The 23,461-nt window shown below is 38.3% G+C and overlaps 1 protein-coding gene across 11 annotated transcripts in view; it reads left to right on the top strand.

Moving 5' to 3' along the window:
- LOC105841127 (potassium/sodium hyperpolarization-activated cyclic nucleotide-gated channel 3) overlaps positions 1-23,461 on the top strand; it is a 130,043-nt gene that overhangs the window by 102,648 nt on the left and 3,934 nt on the right. For 4 of the 11 annotated variants that reach the window (XM_036293627.1, XM_036293629.1, XM_036293633.1 and 1 more), the window contains 9 exons: positions 5,626-5,789; positions 7,190-7,326; positions 7,702-7,845; positions 11,278-11,352; positions 16,908-17,015; positions 22,019-22,168; positions 22,564-22,782; positions 22,882-23,028; positions 23,256-23,373. In XM_036293627.1, the coding sequence (XP_036149520.1) occupies positions 5,626-5,789; positions 7,190-7,326; positions 7,702-7,845; positions 11,278-11,352; positions 16,908-17,015; positions 22,019-22,168; positions 22,564-22,782; positions 22,882-23,028; positions 23,256-23,373 (1,262 nt within the window). Of the gene's footprint in view, positions 1-5,625; positions 5,790-7,189; positions 7,327-7,701; positions 7,846-11,277; positions 11,353-13,180; positions 14,566-16,907; positions 17,016-22,018; positions 22,169-22,563; positions 22,783-22,881; positions 23,029-23,255; positions 23,374-23,461 lie in introns of those variants that run through there. The other 7 variants (XM_036293635.1, XM_036293643.1, XM_036293647.1 and 4 more) reach the window with 5 other exon arrangements.

The raw sequence follows: 23,461 nt of genomic DNA on the forward strand, positions 1-23,461 counted from the left end.
AGAACGTGGTAAATTGTCTCAAATTCAGGGAACTCCCCCCCCCCCCCCCCCACCACCTACGCTCGTTAAAGCGGATCCTCCGAAAAAGCGGCATAAATCTGATCCCGGGGTGCGGTTATCGCCAAGGCATAATCCCACACAGGCGCTTCTAGGTCACTGTCTAGCGTTACGTGGAAAAAGTTCGTCCGATGCAAAAACTCTTCGAAAAATCTACCTGGTATCGGACGGCATAGTTCTTCACGCGCCGTTAATTCATTTCACCTCGCGATTATTTACCTCAATGCGAAAGAATAAGAAAACACGACGTCGCCTCTTTTGTTATTACGCTCGTATTTTTCGATTCACTTCGAATCCAATTAGCATAAAGTCGTGATCTCTCTCTCTCTCTTTAGACATATATTAATATTTCCAGAACGCCGGGAATAGTGTTCATTATAAATTCGAGATTACAGATTCGCGCTAAATTAAATTGAAATTGTCTCTTAGTCCATTTATATTTTGTATTTCGGTAATTATATCAGTGCCGGAACGCTCGATAGAAGCTAATTACCTATCCCATCTCCTGCTGCATTTCATCAAAAATGAAGCATTGTTTCCGGAAGGCGCGGTTATACCGAAATGATATTCCACACGGACGGGGACGCGGAACGGATATAAACGCCCACTTGCGCGCCGAATCGAATGCACTTCGTCGACCTATGCCAGTTGGCCAATATCCACGAATTTGTACATGCGTCTTTTTTCTATTCAACGAACCGACTGATCGCGTCATTTGATATATGACCCACATAGCGAGAGTACCGCAATTTTAATTATACTGTAAAATATTTCCAAATATATTACAGATATTGCATGTAACACATATTAAACGTATTCATCGACGTTTATCGATTTTCGCTTTAATTATGTCGATTACGGAAACACGCTTCAAATTATTCCCTTGAAAATTACGCAACTCATTTCTCCGTCTCATAAATATTGCTAATTACTTAAATACAAAATGTAAAACGGTCTAAGAGACAATTCAGCCAACGGTACATTGTCGTTCTGTACGACTGCTGTTGTTGCGATATGGGTTTAACACGCGAACGAAACTCTATAAGTGAAATTCCTTCCAATGTACCTCGCCTTCAACATCGCGATATTGTATCGACACATAAAGCGAGCTATTATAATGCGAATTCCCAAGGTGCTGCGCGTTTTTCGAGAAAATGTTTCCGCGTGAGCATAACTCATGTGGAGAAACACGAGCGAATTGAAACAAACGACACGTCACGAAAAGAATTGTATGACCTATAGCGGGAAGGGGAACGATCGCCTCATCAATCTTCATCCCATTTCCAATATTGCCAAATTAATTTCGCGCAATATGTGGACCGCTCCTGTTTATTATACCAAGAAAACATTCCTATTCATTCGATTCGGCTTTAGAATTTTAGAATGTATTTTTCTTTTATTTTATTTTATTTGTTTTTTTCTTTCTCCCCCTCGTTTTCTTCAAGATTATTTATGACATCGTTATTCAATATAGTCATCATGTTACTTAAAAAAAATACTTGTATAATACATTTTTAATATTTTATATTATCTTTTAATGTCTAAATTAATTCATGTTTCATCAAATTTGAGCACTTATCAGAAAGAATTATATATTTTTTATACAAAAGATAATATAAAATATTAAAATATATCCGCTCGCTCTTTTAATTATATAAAAATTAATATGAGTTATATACAAGTTCTGCTGACGAAACTTGTACTGAAACTCATCCCTGTTGCCCAGTAAGATATATTGTTAAACTCTTGAATACGCATATTTATAAGCATTACCTAATTAATTAATTAGAACTAATGTCGCTTGGGGCATAGTATTGCAATGCGGTTTAGCAGCACAAGCTCCGGTTTGAATGGAGTATAACTGCACCTTATCGCCCGCATGTTCGCAAAATCTAATTAAATTGCAGCAGAAGGAGAAATACTGATGTCCCGCGCAAGGATTATCCTTTAGTGCACTGTCTTTGAAATGCGTCGCTTTATGACGAGAAATAAACCCGAGTGAGCTGCCATAGGCGATTTGTATTCGACACGAATAAAACGTTTCCGGCCTTTCGTTACGCATTGTTGTTGGTCGAAAAAAATGGTGTGTGTAATATTGCAGTACCGTGCGCACACGAATCTAAATGAAATTGCCGTTGTGAGGAATGCCGCCAAAGATACTGCCACACTGGCATGGAATGCTCACGAGTATTGCTTCCTTCCGCAAAGTGTTTCAACGACGTGTGCTCCGGATGTATTCGCGTGCAGCATCCAAGCCAAGCACGCAAAAATTCGAAAAGTACGTGCATGTACCGTCATGATCTGCACGCTACATAGAGAAAAAAAATCAGCGGTAAAGTTAGAGAGAAACAGAAATATACTGTTACATTCTGAAATAAAATTTTTTTTTAACATAAAGTAATGTTCGCAATTTTTCTATAAAAGCATGTTGTATTGACGGTATTTAACATTATACTGGAAACAACGGCGAGCTGTAAAATAGGACGAGATCAAAGACAAAGGTGAAAAAGTATGTAAAATATAATGCAATTGGCAAAACCATTTACAAATTTACGAAGCAAAATTTGCCAAAATGCGAGGATAAAGTAACGATAAATGTTGCTGCAAATTGCGGTTTTTTCTAATTCTTTTGCAGAACTATGTATGGAGTTTGTGTTTAAATGACCAGAATAAATCAGATTTTTTAATTGAGGCAAAGAGAAAAAGAGAGGGAGAGAAACAGAGAGCATGATAGATCAGCGAGGTTCAGGTATATGTCATGACATACGGGCGCATTTATTGTCCAAACGCAGTTATTACTTCGCAAAGTGGGCCAATGTTGTTCGAATTAAAATCGAACTGATTAAAGTTGAGCTTTCAGAAATTGAGTTTCACGATCGGCCGACGGAAGCTTTTGTACTTTAATGTAAGGGCTCCCCCGCAAATACGTTATTTTCTTCATCATAACGCCGATATATTACGTCGTAAGATGCGTATACTTTGTAAACTACAGGAAAACGAAAACTTAGTTACTTGCCTTACAGTTTTATAAACCAGTCCCTATTCTGCTACCTCTTGACCCGGACACTTTGGTTGTACACAATGGCGTCGTAAGCCACAAAGGCTCATAAAGTAAATTCATTCTACGAGGATAAATTAAGACGGTGGTTAAAAAAGAAGAATCTAGGCAAGCAAAGGCTCAGCTTTGTGAAAAACGTTTTGAGAAAAACTCAAAGTTTCTAATTTATCTTTTTTATGCGAAATGAGTAAACTGTATACTATACAGGAGGCTAATGGTTGTAATTATTTTCAAGATTCATTTAAACAAGAAGACATTCCAGAAAAATAATGATAGATAACTTGAAAATTTTAAGCCTTATATAATTACGGCGTCAACTTTTCTGGCTAATGTTTTTAAAAGAAGGATTAATGAGAGTTGAGAAAATGCATTGTGCTCATTCTGTGTCTGTGTATATACATAACGGCTTAATTATATTAAGATGGCAATTTAATGGAAAAAGGGAAGGAAGTAATTAAATTGTTCGTTTTGAAGAATAGCAATTTGTACCATAGTGCATCATCATGCTGGGATACACGTTGCTATAAGAGTGATGGCTCGCAACGTTATTCTTGTGCATCGTGTAATACATTAACTATCTATATCAGAGATTTCGTATTAAGACAAAGTTTCTCAATTATCGTGATAATGTAAGCTTCCCAAGCTAAATTATTGGATTTATAAATTTTATACATCAAGTTACATTAAATGGCACTTTGCATTATATGAAATTTAATAAAATATAACTGTTTCATGACAAGTGACAATTATTTGAATAATAATCTTATATTTCTATTTTCCTATACTCCTATATTGTAATGTATTTCAAATATTTAATCAATTGTATTTCTGCAAATTATATTCTTGTAAATTTAAATTTACACATCAATAAATCTACAATAAATATTCCTTAATATTTCAAAATAAATAACGAATTAAACGTTAAAGAAAATAATATCATCATATTAAATTAAGGAGATTATTCAGCATAATAATTAGTTAGTAAAGGAATATACGCAGCCATAAATATCAAAAAGTAATTAGATTCACACTCATCCATATGCATGATTTCGTCGTCATATTGTGCAACTTTGTATTATCCATCGTTCGCGTCAGACCGCAGAAAAGTTGAAATGTTTTACATCGAAATGGACTACCGGTGCATAACTTTGACGCATATCTGATTGAAAATTTCCAAAGTTACGAAATTAGCGTTACGGGTTTGTTCATTAACCGTCACAATTTACGGCACAGTTGGCAAAGTTACCAATGTCCATCGAAAATGTTCGCCCAGTATACCCATTGATTCCTACTCCTATCATACGTGTGGTACTAAGAATACACAGTGTTATGATAAAATAATCTCATCTCGTTCCAATTCAGTTTCAATCTCTGCTTGGAAACGTAATTAATTATAGATTAATATCCGTAATTGATTCAATCTAATTTGCATTTCGACAACCCCAATTCGCCAAATTATTGTTTCAAGAATCAATTGTTACTTAGTATTCACAGATTTTTTAATTACTTATCACATTTATGCCCCATCAATCGGGACTGAATTTTTGTTAAATATCGGCCAGTCAAATGTCGAAATAATTTTCAGACCATCGGCATCTTTCACAATCAACTGCTTCTCTTTAAAACCACAAAGCGCGGAAAAGTTTATTCTGCGCTTCTACCTAATCTTCCCGAGAGGAATCGCCCCGTTTCTTCCAGCATGCTATAAATCTCCCGCTACCTCCCCCGCGAAATGGTGAAAAATTACCCTCATTCTTATTCACGAGCACCACTTTGCAGACTAATGATTTCGTAACTGGTTAGGCGGATCAAAAATGTGAAATAAACTTGTGTACCGATGGGTGTAATAAAATGTAAATTCGTACGACTGCAATCAGTATTCGAAACGTGTTACTCATCTCTTGCTTGCTTGCAAAGTTACTTCTAAATTTAAAATTTCATAATATTAATTCATAACATACGTTTATACTCAATTGAAAACATTCTGTGAATACTAAATAACAATTAATTCTTGAAATTATAATTTGTCGAATTGAGATTGTCAAAATGCAAATTAGATTGAATAAGTTAAAAACATACACACAAACATCTTTTTTTGCTAATTAAATAATTTAATTGCATAAAAAATGCAAGCTCATGTATACAAAAAATATGCTACATTATAAAATTAACATAAAAATTTAAAATTAAATTAAAACAAGGAGATCTGGCTTTGGAGATTTACAACGAAGACGAAAGTTTTTTTGGATCAGATTTTGAAAGTTATTTTAACCGAGTTTGCAACCAAATCCCTACAATCTCCATTGGCTTAAGATGCCTGAAATTGAGAATATAAAACGACTATCACATATGAGCAAAAATGAACAAAGTTAAGTGAGAAGAAATCCTAAATCCGTATTAAAATTGAATTTCTATGAGCTAAATTTTACTTTTTAAGCGGCAATATTTGCTATATGATATCAATTATTTATTTAATATTTGCTACATGGTATCAATTATTTTTATTTCAGATTCTATTGGGACGTCTGCATGCTCTTCCTACTGGTAGCTAATCTGATAATTCTGCCAGTCGCCATTAGTTTTTTTAATGACGACCTAAGCACTAGATGGATAGCCTTCAACTGCCTTTCCGACACGATATTTCTCGTAGACATCGTCGTCAACTTCAGGACGGGTGAGTATCATTCGATGGCACAACTTGCTTGTTATTAGTTCATTACTATAATAAATTCTTATCGCTTAATTGATATCTTTTATAAAATGGAAACCAACAATTAAACGATGAGATTTAAATTCGCAAACGTGTGCCGCTGGGAAATTCTAGCTCTAATCTCTCATACCAATAAGATTTGCGTGCAAGAACAGCTGCGTTGTCGCAACGGCTCCGTATCTCTAACAGTATTAGTAATGTCTTTTGAAACTTTCATGTAATACCATTAGGTGTTGCTTATATCATACTGTCTTCGTGAACATGCAAAACTACCCTAGACATTGTGTTTCGCATCATTCCTTCGCAATAATCGGCGTAAATTCGCATATAGGCCGCCGACAATCACGTTTGCACATTATATAATAATATTTTGCGCTTTTTTATATACATGCGTATTTATAACACTTCACGAAACTAGATATTAAAGCTGTAGTAGTTTAGGTAAGAAGTTTAAAGAATGTATTAATCATGTTCTCATTAAAATCTTCTTTCTAACATTATTATTTGATATTCTGACTTATATAACTGCGCATTGAGAAATGCAAATTTTTAAATTTGCCAAATTATCGTAGCAATGACATCAAGACAATTTTTTAATGCCTTGAGCGATTTTTCCTTAAGAGTTCTTCAAATTTTTTTTGTTATTATACATCCAAGATTTCAAGAGAAAGTTTATTATTACTATTATACTTTGCATTGTTTCTTTCACGCAACTCACCCTTGCTACATTCCTGCTACATTGCTACATACCAGCGAAAACAAACGCAATGCAAGATGGATCATCTACTTACGCTCTTGATGGTTCCGACAATGCACAATGACAGTATTGTTACATTTTACGAATAGAACACAGGAAGAGAACACTCCTTGACTCCTTTCGTTATTACCCAGGAATTAATTGAAACGTGTTTGTGTCCGGTTCCGTAAACGTGGAATTAGGTCAGCTGTAATGAAAATCATTATACTGCACATCGCCTTACGTCATCGAGACACAATAATTAAAAATTTGTGAATTATCCCGCATCTGAATTATACCGCATTATCCCGCATCTCGTTCGAATATTAGCACGGAAATGGTAAAAAAATATTCTTAATGATTACTTTTACATGCTTCTTTTATTTTTATACGGATTTTTAACGGTTTCAGTAATTGTTTTTCCTCTCGTCTTAATTTTCAATTGTTAAATGTACAAATAATGGGTGCATCAGATGCACAAGAACGACGACGTGACAAACTGTCGAATCGATGGCAAGTCGCCAGAGCGTGAGGTAATAGCATTAGCGTTTTTCCAGCGACTTGAGCTTCGCAGGCTTTGGAAAATCATTGCCGTGGAAAGCACTGAAGTGAAATTCTTTCGTTGCAGGTATAATGCAGCAGGATAATGCCGAACAGGTGATACTGGATCCGAAGTTAATCGCGAAACACTACCTCAGGACTTGGTTCTTTCTCGACCTCATCTCCTCCATACCACTAGACTACATTTTCCTCATATTTAATCAAGTAAGTATATACTACACCATATAGTAACAGTAACAGTAACCTTACACGTGTTCCTTGTTAAGTCACAAGTTATTTTCGCTATGCTCCGTAAAAAATCATTAAAACAATTTTCTACTTTCTTTCGCCGCATGACAAATAAACAATACAAACATTTTCTTTAATTAATAAAATTCTAGAAACATACAAATAAGAAGTTACAAATCTATGCAATGTAAAATAATAATACGTCTTGATTATGATATTACCGTTACGATTACTGAGATAAAAATCTTCTAAAAAATTTTCTAAATAATTAAAATAATAATTATTTTGCACACTCGTTTATTAATCGACAGAGAGTAAGTCAAATATTATAATAATAAAAAAATTCGCTAGTTTCAGGACTTCAGCGAGTCCTTCCAGATCCTGCATGCTGGACGTGCTCTCAGGATTCTCAGGCTTGCAAAACTGTTATCACTCGTTAGGTTACTACGTTTATCAAGACTGGTGCGGTATGTCTCGCAATGGGAAGAGGTCTATGTGAGTGTTCCGCTATTTACTATACAGCACTGTTTTCATTTTGTAATCATACGATACGTGTAGTTCGTGTATAATCTAAGTACGTATCTAAGAAAAAAAAAAAAGAGAAAAGGAGAAGCGTTTGATGACAGATTCAGGAAGCTGATGATCTTCCTCCTACGAAATTACTACTTTTCCTGCAGACAATGAGGCTTAACAAGAGTTAATTAATGTCGATTGTCAGTTTTTTGAATCTGCCAATTGCAGAAATCACCTTCCGCGTTTTACGCGGGATATTAAATAATTATGTCTATGCCTGATACATGGTCGCTGTAGAAAATCGGAGGAAGTAAAGGGAACAAGTCAGTCTAGTACTTTCGTACCTTTACTCCGTGGATATTTCGATTTTTAACCGCAGGTGACTCGGACTGAGTTACCAGCGAAGTTCTCACGTCAGTGGTGGATTCTCTGTTTCCGACAGGCAATCTATTTTTTTATCAAGTTTTCTTGAATTTTGCACTCATTAACAAAGAGTTTCATTCTCGCTATGTGCCAAGGAGCCCCTTTGCCATCAGAATTTCATCGACAAAGTTCAGCCGATCGAATGTGTATGTGCATATCTTTTCTAGGTGTATGCAGAGCAACAGTAGGATACGCTTCTTGACAAAATTACTTTTTCATCGTTATCGTAAAAGTCTCATTCCACCACTGCGGGGAATCTTCTCCAACTGAGCTCTCAGATGATTAGATTATGTTTCGCTTTCCGTTGCTGAACATCTAATTAAGTGTTCCCCCCCCCCCCCCCCACGACTCTACTCAATGTATCCTGTGATACCTCGAAACTTCCATTTCTCTACAAGAAAGTCTCCAATTCCCCTCTCCGTCTGTCTTTCTCTCTTCGCGATAATCGTAAATTAGAATCAGCTGTTCTCTTTTGCTCGATCATCTCACCGCACCGAGAGGGGCATATACAGACAATAGTCACAACAATGGGTAATACCTATAACAAACAATTCGCGGACACAAGCGGAGAGATAGCGTGACGAAAAAGCAAATAGAGGAAAAAGGGATACACGTGCACGCGATGATTGCGTGTCCCGCAGAATCATCGCTAATACACCGTGAAACTCGATACAAAGAGAATCCCGTGACACAACAATACGACAGCATTTTATTATATTTTTCATTGTCGTTTCGATGCACCGATAATTGTTGCTGTTCGCTATTCGTATCTTACTCGTTACTTTTTATTTGCTCTCGTTTTAACGCACATGTCGATTCTGTGCACGTGATGTAATGGTACGACGATTCGTCGACGGGTAAGTAACTGCCCTTCCAAGCAAGTGTACATATATATTCGATAATCGAAACGACGCGCGAACGTATTGCCTGCCCTTTCGTTCGATCGGAGAGTCATTTCAAGATAAAAGAAAGAACAGAGTACGAAAAAATAAAAAATAAAAACAAAGATCGAACTGGTTTTTATAAATGTGTCTCCCGCAAATTCGCGTCTCTACTTCGCTTTATTCCGGATATATCTCGCTATTTCTTCACATAACCGTTCAATTCAAGCAGAATATTGCGACGTGGCTGTTGCATTTACAGAATAAAAAAAGATTGTGAAACATTTACACTATTAGTATAAAAAAATAAAAAGTCCAGTAACGAAAACGTAAACCATGATCTGTAACTTCGCCAGGTCAATTATACGGCGAATGAGCTGCAAGTGCATTAATTGTTTGCGTGGGTTAATTGGGTTGAGAAATTATTGCTACCTTTCGGTGCTTCCGCACGTCGGCAATTGTGTTTACGTGGGATAACGTTTTGTGTTACGTTACTTGTGCTCGCGCGCTGTTAGCGTAAAATCGTGGCACAGCGAAGAGACCAACGAATCAATCAGGCTTTTCGTCCAGTCGAAAGAGCAGTCTGTTATTCGCTGAAAATCTTGTTACGCTTGCCTTGAAACGTTACTATTGCCTCCCTCTGCTTTTTCCTCTCTGTTCTGTTCTGTTGTACAAAACTAGATATATGCTGTGGAAAAAAAAAGAGAAAAAAACCGTATGCAGCGAGGGAAAGCTGCGTTCTAAGTGCAGTAGATTCGTCGCGCGGGTATTGTTTAGACAAATTAACTATCAGTTTGTCAAATAGCAGCATAGAAATACGCGAAACGAGTGCGCCGACGATGAATGATACGATAATATCGAGAATCGCCGTCTCGTATTACCTCTCGTCGAATTCACGATAAATCGTTAAAGTTAAATTACGGATAGAATGTTTTCTCAATTAACGCAAAATCAAATTAGTCCTAGTACCGCCTTTGAGACCGAGTTTCAATAAAAACATCAACGGGCTTCGAAAGTGTGCCAACGACAAAACGTGAGTGGTAATTTTGTGGCGCCACTATTCATAGACGTTAATAGAAGGATAATTGAAAATATAGATCCATTTAAGATGAAACTTAACCAAATATTTTCCATTCATCTTCTCCATGTCGTTGTTATTATTGCCGTTGTCACACTTTTATTTTCGAAGCGCGAAGAATAAACCTTCTACGTGTTCGTAATATTTTATATCGCATCAAGAGAATGCAAGCGCACTGGCAATTAATTTAAAAATCATTTCGCATATGCAATCAAAATGATGGTGATTGGTATCTTTCTAATCAAAATAGGCAGACCATAAAAAATGCGGACTATTATTTAATATTTGTAGTGAAAATGTTTTAATCTAAATTAATGGCTAATTACTAGTTAATCTGTCGTTTTTTTCATATACTTTGCCGTATAGAAAAGTGCAGACTTGATATAAAAAGACTGTAAGTGCGAGATAAGCAAAACTTTTTTTTGTAATATTTCATTTAAAAAATAATGTGTTAAACACAGCGCTTACAATTTTTATCTCAAGTTCTTACATAAAATATCAAACACAATCGACATTAGTATAATACAAAACGGACAATTTTCTTTCATAACACGCACATACATAAACACACTTCCATTGTTTGACAATTTCAATTGAAGAGCACAGAGCCGATAATTTACCCATTAGTTTGTAGCAGCGAAAAATCTCTATACCGAGTGGATATGATCACGTACAATATTCTGAAAATATCATAAGTGCGCGTAATTATTACGTCGCTCAATACGTAATATCGTATCTCGCAAGGATCCTACTAATTGAAAAATATCTCGTCCTTACCGTACGCTTACTTTCTTCAACAATCAAGTGTCGCGAGACAATATAATAATTTTCCTATCTTCCCCGAATGTCACACAATTTTTCATATCATCACTGTCTATACAATTTTACCTGTACACCTACACGCGCACTAACTACACGCATAGGAATCTCTTTCGATTAACACGCACACACAAGTAGAAAACGAAAGAAAACAATATATACAAATCGACTACTAGGCGTATTGCGAGAACACGTTTCCGAATGGGTTTGCAGATCCCCCTTTATCAACAGCCGGAGAGGCACTACGAGCGTCGGGCGACACCGCCCCAACCAGACCGAACCAGCAAGGTGTGCCTGCCTAGTTACCCTGAAACCAAGGCCAATTGCCCTTACTTGATTCAAGCGTTCGTTAACACAAAACTCAATGTGTTTCTACGTATAAATATATCTATATACGCTAGATCATTATTATTACTCATTACTGTCGTTTCTTTCGTTGTTACTCATTGATTACGATCATTCTGATTACCGTTGCCGTTTTCGTTTGTGGTCACCTCTGTCTCTCGTTTTTTCGTTTAAGTTTTCATAGAGAACGTGCATAGTCTTGTCGTGTAACTTACAGTCTCCGGTATACGAGAAGTTTATTTTTTTTTTCACACATATAACACACCCGACATACTTAGACCCAGTTTGTGAATTGCAATAGCAGAGCCGATCAAGAGCTTTAATATTGTCGGGGTAGTTTCATATTCCGTAGACAGCCGATAAAGCAAAGAAAAGACTATGCTTACCATTTGATCGAATGTTAAAAGCCTATTATAGAATCTTACGGAGTAATTAAACTCCTTCCTTAAAGTCGCGCTGAGACTTCGTTGAAATCTGAGCACTACAAACTCGAACTGGCAAAGCGGAAGAGTCTTGCATACATATTAATTAATCTCTCGTAAGATAACAGTATTATTAAAACGGTCATTCCGAGTGAAATTAATCGAAAAGTTGTAGTAATAACTCTACATTTCATGCGGAACTAAATATAGCTGTAGCTTTTCACGAAAGTCAAATAGCTGCCACTTGCGTAGAACGTTTCAACAAGCTCTTGATCAGTCTTGCCCTTAGTCCCGTAGTCCTGGCGATGCGACGTGTGACATGGATCACAGATTAGAAGATGCGATATTAGCTGAGAAGAGTCCAGTATGTATTGATCAATGGAGAATGATGCTTGCAGTATTATACCTTAGTGACGATGTTTTTTTTTTTCTATAACTACATTGTTGAAATCCATGTTTCACCGGCTTAGCTGATTCCTCGCCAAAGTTCTTGAGAACGGTTTTTTGACATGAGATGCTACCTTGTTTTTGTCGGGTTTTGTTGGAAAGTTCCGTTCTGCTATAGGTATACTAACATGAGTTTGGTTACGAATAGTCATTGTGAACTGGTCGTGTCGAATATACGATCGCGCGATCGCTAGGAACGGTTGACGTTCGTGCTGATCGCCGTTGAAAACGCGTCACCTCTCGAATTTCTCGGCTCTCGATTATCGCCGGTCCCATAAGCCGCATAACTATTGGCCTGATACGACATAGGTGCGCATGTACATTATGAGTCAATAGCGATTATTCGACGTTCTTTCAGTGACGGTCTGCATAATCTAGATACGTGTGCATGTAACTGTATACTGATAGTATATACATTTTTTAACGGATGCACCATTTTTTGACAATGGTAGCGCATGAGGTCACGGTGACGATCAAGAGTCGAGAATTCGTTTGTCGTTTGAATCTTGTGGATCGCCGCGTCCAATTGTAAAAAAAAAAAAAAAAAAAAAATCCATACAACAATGCGTTGTGGCAATGCGACAACGAGTGTACAAGCCCGACAAAGAATTTCTACGAGGTATTCGACACGAACCGCTCTACAGACGAGAAAGTTGGTTGGTCTAACCGTAGGTCTGCCTGTGAGTGTTAGGTGTTAACTAACCCTATCTGTCCGAAATTCTTGGCGATGTGCCCGTGTTCAGTGTGTGTTCCCAGTTTTATTTATTCCCCTGACAATTTGCTCCTCTCCTCGTTCCCTCCTCCGAACTTGAACTTCTAGCGAACATCCTCAGTCCTCACCGATTATTTCGTTCCTCCCATTCGCGTTCCGTTCTGATTGCCTGTTGTTTCATGTTGTTTAGATATGCCTGATTTAACGAGGAGGAAGCGATTCCGATTTCATTTCTTTTCCTTTCATTTTGACATTTTACTTCCGCCAGGACGGAGAGTACAATTACGCAGACGCCGTCGGTACTTTCCTCTGCCCACGTATGTATCCGTATATCATCATATTTTTGTTCGTTTGTTCTCTCTTTTTCTCTTTCTCTCTCTCTCTCTCTTTTTCTCTCTCAGGAGCACGTTTACATTATAATATTACCGACGATATTTTCCAGCGTGGCATTCTTTTTCCGCCGTAGACGGTCATTAGAAATCCGCCCTGGTCCTGACGACAGAAGCGAGAGAAGTGCGCGATAGCGCGTGCGATCTTTTAATCATCTTGCCGATATACACACAGCGGATATGACGTTTCCTCTCTTTCGCGTGCGTCTTTCGCATCTCCGCTCTTGTCTCGAGAATTGCTGCTCCTCTGCGCGATTCGCACGGCGAATCGTCAATAACAGTGTCCCGTCTCAGCTCGATTGTGCAACGAGAGGAAAATTTTCCACGAGAGAGATGCTTCTTACGTGTTGATTCCTAGAAAGCAAAGCGTAACATTTTCTACGTATATTTGTACATATATGTACATGTATGTACGTCAGTACGTAATGTATCGTCATTCATGTGTGCACATTTCGTTTTTCACAAAGAGAGACAGGAAGCAAGGAGAGAACAGTCGATTAATCGCAGACTATATCTGAAAGAGATGATTTTTGTGTTTTCTATTTCTCCTTTTTTCATTGCAGAGTATTTTCTATCGCATTGCTCGATGAAAGAATTTTGTTGTTTGCAATTGAATTTGATAGATTTAAATGTACAACAAATGTTAATCTAAGGGATTAATGTTATGTGGCTGGGACATACTAAAACTTGTCATCTATCTTAAAATATTAACATATTAAATCTAAAGAGAAAGGATGAAAGAAGTTTTATGTTGAAGCCAATTTAATTCTAAAAATTATTAATTTTTAACTTTTCTTATTGTTTAATTAAAAACTGTTATCAATATAATACAAAAAATAGATAAATAAAGATAGAAGATCATGTTAAAAATAGATAAAAGACGATAAGAGAAAACACAACAGATAAAGTACATTAGGTTTATAATCGAAAATTTTCCTCTTTATCTATTGACACTTTTCGTTGCATTAATTCTGTTGTTTAAACGATGATATTTTGCATATTATTCAACAAATGTGGCTCATCGATTATGTTAGCAAAATATTTCAGCGAGACAAACAATTCCTTCCAATAAAAACGTGCGTATATCTCTGATTTTATAACAAACCAACAACGCGCTCGAAAATTCCACCCCTATATACTCGCTCGCCCTTATTAATTAATTAATTAATTAAAAAAAAAAAAGAAATAGCAAAACGCAGTGCTCTTTGTAACGAGTGCAAAAGCTTTCTGCCCGTGGCACGTACACCCAGTTTCCCTTTACATCGTAATTAAATCAGATAACAAACACGAGTGCCTTTGTGAGCACGCACATTAGAGTTAACAGCCGCACAGTAGCAAACCGCCGCGATATAATAGTCGGGGCTGGTTGTATTCAGCGTGGCAAATTAAAACGTACTCGCGTGTATACGCACATTAAGAGACAATAAATCATAGCCGTCATGCAGAAACGCGCGATTGCACTCCGGATCGCGTGGCGCAAATCGCGCGTTTCTTCTGTCGCGCGATAATTACCGGAGATGTATGCATAATAAGGTGTAGAGACGCGACAGAGAAATGTCGTGAGATTCGCGATTTTACGTATTCTCGTCCTGTGTTGTCTGCGTATATATTTATAATCTCATCGATGTTGCGACCAAGTACAATGTTCTATCACCTCGAACTACACGGTGATTTCTTAACCGAAAAATTTCTGATAATTCTCAAGTTTCGTCTGCCTTTTCGTGACTTTTGCATGGAATTTTTCAGAAAGATGGGAGCGTTCTCCTTTGTAAATGTTTATCTCGTCACAGACTATTTCTTTCAGCAGAGCAGCGATGCGCACACATTGCCCCGGGAAGAGCAGAATTTTTATATTTCACAGTTGTCACATTTGCAGATTTTTATCTCTTTTTCTCTTTCTCTCTCTCTTTATCTATCTATCTGTCCATCTCTCTCTTTCTCTTTCTCTCTCTCTTTCATCAATATGAATTTCATGAATCGAAGCTAAAGCAATGTTTATTATGTATCACCAACACTTAAAGTGATTTTTATTTCCTTCAAGCGTAAATTAATGTGCACTTTTCTTCTTTTTTCTTTCAATTAGTGTTTTCGATTAAATTACTAAAAGTGTTTGTTCAAGAGAAAATGAGCAGCCTCTCCCATGTGGAAAAGTATCAAATTCTCTTCGGCGTGTATTGCAATTAAATTTTCGTTTTAAATCGAGACAATGCCGTCGAATTTGCATGAAAGATAATATCGACAGTGTCACGAAGTCAATTACGTTCGCGTGCTGAATTACTTCAATGGATCTACAGACACGCCCAGGATCAAGTTACACGGCTTTGCAAGTTAATCGCGCGGTTTTTTACTCAATCTGTATCCACCACGATACTACATATATATATATATATATATATATATATACAGATCCGCTAATTAATTCATCGAGCTTCATCCGAGCTTGAAAAGGAATTGCGGCTTCACGCTTGACGCGCGACTGCTAATTCGACAGCTTTGATACCAACGAATGGCTTGTTGATTACTAATTATCTAATTCACGGATCATCGGGCTGTTACTCTTCGTTATCGTGTCGTACTCTTGCCGATTATACTTTCGCGTGCACACACACTCGCTCACATCGCCGAAAATCGTTCTTTTACTCTTTACTCTCACACCTTATCGGTCTCTCATTGCTCGCGCGATCGATCGATCGTTCGTTCGTTCGTTTTGGTACCCAGACTACGGCGGATCACACTCGCCGATGAAGCGAGAGTTCGCACAGACATCGATATACTGATATACCGACACCTGATGTACTTATTTACTCTATTTATGTGCTTGTGTATGTGCCAGAACTAGCATTCAGGAGGGAGGATGGAAAATGAGAGGTACTAATCATATATCTATGTAAATATATATATATATACATACATATCGTCTTTTTTTAAGTTTTTTTTTTTTTTCATTAATTTACTTCGTTATTAAATGGAAAAATGTGGTCGTGCGCGTACGGCCTTCAATGGATGTCGCCGTTAAGAATGTACAGTGACATCGATTACCACTACTTTTACGCATCTGCTGGCCGACATCACGATCCGAGTACCACTTCGCATATTATAGCGAAAGAACGAAACATTAGGGATGGGATTGCCTTTCAGCGTTCGTCGTGTAACGTGGCCACCGTACCGCACACGAAAATTTCTGACCCCCCCCTCACGAGAGACGAGAAAAAGAAAATCGATCCTGCAACCGCCAATCTCCTATACTACTTCCGTCTTACTTTTCGCTACCATACCATCTTGCAAATTGTCGACTAATATATATATATATAACCGCCTACTGTACTAACATTACCGACGTTTCTCTCTCCCATCCTCCTCACTTTCACTCCGTTTCTTTCTATCTCTCTGTTTCCTATTCTTTCTTACTCTTTCTGAACACTATTTCTACTCTTCCTTCTCTCTGTGAAATTTCTACTAACCTCTGCAGAATTTCTATTAACCTCTTCTTACTACGTCTGGCTATGTCCCGCTTTCTTTTGTTTCTAGATATTGCAGAACCTACAAAAAAAACGCACTGAGCGGAGGGGGCGCCTAAGTTCTGACAATATGACTAAAAAGAAGTCCGGTTTCAGCAAAAGCGAACTTATTTTTAAGGTAACCCGCCCTGGCGAACGCGCGAGCTCACACGTCCACGCGATTCGCACCACGAATCAGCCCCTCGGCGATTTCCCATCCAGGTTTCCGCGAGACTCGACAGAAGGACGTCGACTCTCTCGTCCTTCTCCTTGCCGCCAACTTTTAATTAACGTAATGATCGAACGAGATCTCCGACAGTAAGGAATTACCGTTCACGTGACAATCTCTCGACATTCTTTCAATATAAATAAAAATATAATCGATAACACGTTTCAAAGTGTCGCAAGCACTCCTGGAGACATTTCAGAAATTGTAGCTCCCACGATATCGGTCTCAAAATACTTAGTATCTCTCAGAGAATCAATTGTATAAACGTCAATCTCCTTGCCGAGGGTCCAAACGTCCGAAGAGCAATAATTTGGGTTGCATCGCGCGAGAATCGGATGAACCGGATTTGGAATATTGTTGATTGAACCGATCGACTGCCTTTCTGGCGGTGTCTCGCGAGGACCGGGAGCGGGGCTGACGGGGTTAATTGGACGGAGGAGCTGTACGCTGATTGGCTCGTTGGTTTATTACAAACATTCAGCTTTTACTTTTTCCGCCGCATTATACATTTACATATATATATAAATTATATATATACCCGCAGCAATAGGCTATGCTTTTATACATTCACCATCGGCACCCGCCTAGCGATGAGAAAGTACATGTTACATAACTATGTGTGTGACAATCTATAGATAGTCCCCACGGACATAGATATAACAAAGAGAACCCGGTTGATTAATTACGAACCACCTTTTATGTCAGTACGGCGTCATCTTGCGTACATAGAGCCCCCGATTTCCGATGATCGTCGATTGACACCGCGATATCTGACGTGAAAGTGAACGAACGACCGGGGACCAGTTGTCAAAAGTCCGGCGTAGCGTGTATATCCGAAATCTCAAAGCAATTATATACTCGTGTTAAAAACCCTTCCTCTCTCCGTCACTTTGTATATACATATATATATTGTATCTTTCTTTCTCTTTGTCTTCTCATTCTAACTTCCTCTCGTTTACTACATGACTGTTAGATGTATTATCTATTTGTCTCCTCGGTCCCTCCCCGTCTTGTACCTCCTCCCCTATCCCTTTTCTCCGCCGATTCTTCCGCGTCCCGTGACACCGATGTCCCGATGAACGACCGCAGACCGCCTGTTTCCACGCACTATCTTGTGAAACGCTTTCTTGTGATCGCTAGACGGTGTGCACGATCCTATGAAAACAAGCGCACGTGATTGGGCGTCCCTTCTCTGTCGCTTTGTTGCAAATCGCACACTGTATATCAACTGTGTACCCGAGGTGCATCGCTACCTTATAGATATAAAAAGTGCAGGAGGGAAATGGATACACACACAAACCACACGCGCGAGCGTTGACGATGAAGTAACAATACAGAATACAGATGCAATACGTGTATGAGAGTAGAGAGCTCGCTTATCCTCCCCTGCCGCTGCTCTGCAAACGATTTCCACCCTGTAAATCAGCCCTTCGCCACCCAGCCGCGCGTCTTTCCCACCGCTCTGTCCGCTCTATCGCTGCTTCTCGGCCGAGAAAGTGCACCCCTATCTGTGTAATACCGCTGGCTATCTGTGTGCTTGCAAATTTCGGAAAAGAAAAGAGAAACGAAGACACTCCACAAAAGAGAGCGAAGACACCTGGCCTTCTCGCTTCGTGTAGCTTGGCTTGCGCGAGGCTTGATTGGCAGCTGCGTTTTGTTCGTCGTTTTCCTCATAACGCTCATGATCACTCGAATTCGTCTCGGCCGAAATGCGAGGGAACTCTCTCACCTCCCCTCCCCCTCCCCTCTCTCACACGACAAACATCTCTTTTCCGTGAACCCCGTGCCTCGTCTCGGTTGTTCTCTGTTGTGCCTTTAGTTTGCAGTACTCACTTTTGTTCCGGTGTTCGTTTTAGAGCGTTTATTGTTACCACTTACAATCGCCAACCGTTAATTAGTGCGCTGACTCATTGATCGTTGATTGTTCATTCATCACATCGTCGAGACATAACAGAATCAAGCTTTCATCTTTACTGGACCTGTGACTGTCTCGTAGAAGAGAAGGTTGATGTTTTGAGTGTATCGTTTACCTTGTGTTTCCTTCTTTCTTCTTTTCCTTCTTTCTTGTTTTTGTTCTTGTTGATTTACGAAGGCACGCCACCCACGTACGTATACGTCGCTTATTACGGTATCGACGACATACGTATGCGTGTGCGCGTGTATACGATCTTTTACTTGTAGACCAGGTAATGTATTGAGCTATATGTGATCTAGCCCGTAAGTCTCCCATGTTCTTACTTGTTTCCCGTAGGCGCAGAAACAGTTGTCATTGATCATCATCCATGGAATATCATGATACTCGTTATAGATAATCTCTAATATCTTACTGCATTTAATTAACCAGAGTCACGCGCTTCATCGAAATCCTACGGCGATTGGGCATCGGAGCATCTCTCGTCGCCTTTTACATTATTTGCAATTTCTTAATCATATGGATGCTTTTCTTTTAGTGACACAAGTCGATGCAAACGTCGTCTCATCTTTTGATGAGTAATAAGAACGACACTAGTGTCGACTTGTGCCATTATGTGAAAAGCATCACGTGTCTATTGATAATTGTAAATGCGACTCTTTCACAACTAGGTTTCCAGCATAATCGCACAAGTGATAAAGTTATGCAAACCAACTTGGTACAATTAACTAATTTTTTAAATTATATCATTGTGATATAAAAAAAATTTCTCATTATTATATCTAAGATAGATAATTTCTAAAACAGCATATTATGATAAATGATTTGAATTTTATCGTTTGTTTGTAAATTTTACGAGCATTCATTGCTGCAATTTTATAGCGATAAAATAAAGAGAGAATATACGGAATTTTTTCAAAACGCATGAAACTAAGTTATCTTCAACAATATGACACATCTGTTTGAGCTTATTGTACGTCATTATGTCATTACGGCGGTATTGCAATAGCTTTGCCACTTCTGCGGTTAAGTGTGAGAATAATTACATAACCATTATAGGGGACAGGTCCCACTGCCGTACGATTTCAAGGTCATTATATCGCGATTGCCCAAACCTCGACAAAAACCTATAAACAGTTTCGCCTGCTTCCCTCGCTTTGCTGTCGCTTAGATTTATTAAGCATTTAATAAATTGCAGATAAAAAATTTTCACCTGACAACGCGAGGCGAGTCTCCTGCGAGAATTTTCTTCGCGAAATTATTAAACTTCCGTAAATTATGAGAGCACGAGAGTGTACCGAGGATGATAAATACGACGGGGCGATAAAAACAGAAGACTCGAGATGAAGGTTTCAACTACTTGCGGGTGTTTGGGCAAGCGCGTTCAAGTTCAGAAACTTCAATTCGTCACCGCATATAACAGGCCGGATTCGGGAGAATTTTCTTCGCACATGTCCCGTCGACGGCGCCGTCGTTTGTATTGGAAATTCATTTGCGCCATCGGCAGGGGTATCCGAACGGAATCTCTCGAACACCGGAGACCGAATACGGTGCATGACACACTCATTATTGCAGCGCGCGTGTCGCGTTTCGTTGCGAGTGCCGCACGCATACGAATGCGGAAACAGATATATATATATTATATTTGTCATCGCCACATATGTACATACGTTATGTACATACCCATGAACATGAGTCGCACTTCATGATACCTCCAATGATCCTTAGATAACTTTATCCTTATCTCTCGACTAACAGGAGATCGCTGAGACTATCCGACTTCGACCCTTCGAGTAATTTATCAATCGTTCTTCGCTGATCTTTCTAGCGAATAAAATCAAATCAATGGACTATGTATAAATTCCTAATTACGCTTATTAGACATTTTTCGTAAAAGTATTCGTATACAATTTTTTTTATACGTACATAAAAATAAATAATAAAATTAATTTGAATTTTGAAATTTTGACTCAACGTCATTTATTTCGTTAAGATGCAGTTCTTCACGTGAAAGTTAATCGTTGAAATAACGAGTTGGAATCTCGAAGGGAGGTTTAACTCAGCAAATTAGTCGGTGCGTTCTCAGCGTATTCTCCAGCTTTTTATTTTAGTACGGACGGATTCCCATATCGTACTTATTGCGCACGATGGAGCCGAACAATTTGCAATTTACATTTGAAACCGAACGGACTACGTCGACGTCATTGGATGAGCGTCGTTTCTATCTTTTTTCCCCTTTTTGTGTATGTCATATCATTTGAACATTTGGCGCATAAGCGGTTTGAGAATCTTGGCCCAACCAGTTGCAAATGATTGATATTTTTTTGTTAGAGCATTCGTAGAGTAACCAGTTATTTATCAACGTTTTTTAGGTTACATTGAATTGTTCTTTTGTGTGCCACGTGATGCGTATTTTCTAATGTAGCATGCTTTTCTAAATGAACAAAAAAAGAGCCTCAAGAGTTTGAGAACGGCGATGACAACATGGAAAAGTGTGACACTCTCACTTGAATTATATATATATCCGCGCTAAGATCTGAATGGGACTATTAATTCCTGCTTAATATATATCTGTCAACCAGAGGAAAAATCAATTAATCTTTGAAGTTTTTAAATGATCTCGAAATTCTGAGTAAATTTTTTTCCAAAAATTCGTTTACTTCATAAACGTGTGATTAGTTAAAGGATTAAAAACAGTCTCAGTCTCAGTCTCAGTTTCAGTCACAAAATTTGTTTATTGTCGATCGGATCTTAGTGACGGAGTTTCGTCACGTAGTTTATCAATATTTTTAAATCTGAGCAACAAAAACTGTAATAGAACCAATTGTAATCGACGAGTTATATATCTATTGCGTTTTTGTGCAACACTCGCTTACTTGCTGTACACTACGCAATCGGAGCTTTGGATAAACAAGAGAAGTTTTTTAACCAAAACGTGTGAGAAACATTCCGACGCACCCGATCCGGCACGAGAGTAAAGCTCTAACGTTGTTGTTGGCAGTTCCTGAATATGGCGTCGGTGTTCATGCGGATTTTTAACCTGATCTGTATGATGCTCCTAATCGGCCATTGGAGTGGCTGCCTGCAATTCCTGGTCCCCATGCTTCAAGGATTTCCCAGTAATTCATGGGTGGCCATTAATGAGTTACAAGTGAGTAATCAAGAAATCATTTGAGAGTTCACGATTCTAATAAACATTATTTAAATTAATACATAATTTCAGGATTGAAGAATAATCTGTTTACTATCGATTTCTCCCCATTCGCTTAACTTACTTTTATTAACTCAAAATTATATATCGTTTTTTTTTTTAAATCGTTTATATATAAATGCATGTTTTTTTTTTAATGTATACAAAAATAAGTAATAAATTCTAATAAGCGCGACAGCACGCGAAAATTATTCGGCGACTTGACAATCGTGAATTTCCAAGGCGCAAGATCGAGCGAGGCACCTCGCGCAAACGCTCTGTTCTTTATGACCAAGTTGACGATCGATTTGCAAAATGCATTTCCATGTTACCTGACCTGGCCTGCCTACTTGCAGGACTCGTTTTGGCTGGAACAATACTCGTGGGCCCTCTTCAAAGCCATGTCGCACATGCTGTGTATTGGATACGGTAGGTTTCCACCACAGTCCTTGACCGACATGTGGCTCACTATGCTCAGCATGATCAGCGGTGCGACATGTTACGCTCTTTTCCTCGGACACGCGACGAATCTCATTCAATCTCTCGATTCCTCGAGAAGACAATACCGCGAGAAGGTAGATATCGATGTTACGTCATATAACGTCGCGAGACGCGCAAGAGTAACTTGTCCAAGAAGTTTGCACGAATTTAATTTTCGTCCGGCTTGCTCGTAGGTGAAACAAGTAGAGGAATATATGGCCTATCGAAAACTACCGAGAGAAATGAGACAGAGGATCACGGAGTACTTCGAACACCGGTATCAAGGAAAGTTCTTCGACGAGGAGCTGATCCTTGGAGAGCTCTCGGAAAAATTGAGAGAAGTACGATAAGATCCATATGAAATATTTTATTTGATATATGTACAATATTTCGGAAAAAGCGTAATTCTGCGGCATTGAAAATCCAAGGGATCTTTTATCTTTTCTAATTTATAATAATTAATATTTTTATACAAATCTCTATATAGAAACTCGTCTAAAAAAAAAGTTACGAAAAAAGTTCAAGTTTAAAAAATACAAATGTCTACAAGGATTGCGCCTTATTTCAGGATGTGATAAACTACAACTGCAGATCGCTAGTGGCGTCCGTACCCTTCTTCGCCAACGCCGATTCGAATTTCGTCTCGGATGTCGTAACGAAACTCAGATACGAAGTCTTCCAGCCAGGTATCGATATTGTCATAATTCACGTTTTCTATTCGAAACGCGAATAAAGCGTCTCGTTTAGCAACATATCGGAATATCTAAGAATCGA

The sequence above is a fragment of the Monomorium pharaonis genome, chromosome 1, assembly GCF_013373865.1.
Source record: "Monomorium pharaonis isolate MP-MQ-018 chromosome 1, ASM1337386v2, whole genome shotgun sequence".
NCBI lineage: Eukaryota > Metazoa > Arthropoda > Insecta > Hymenoptera > Formicidae > Monomorium > Monomorium pharaonis.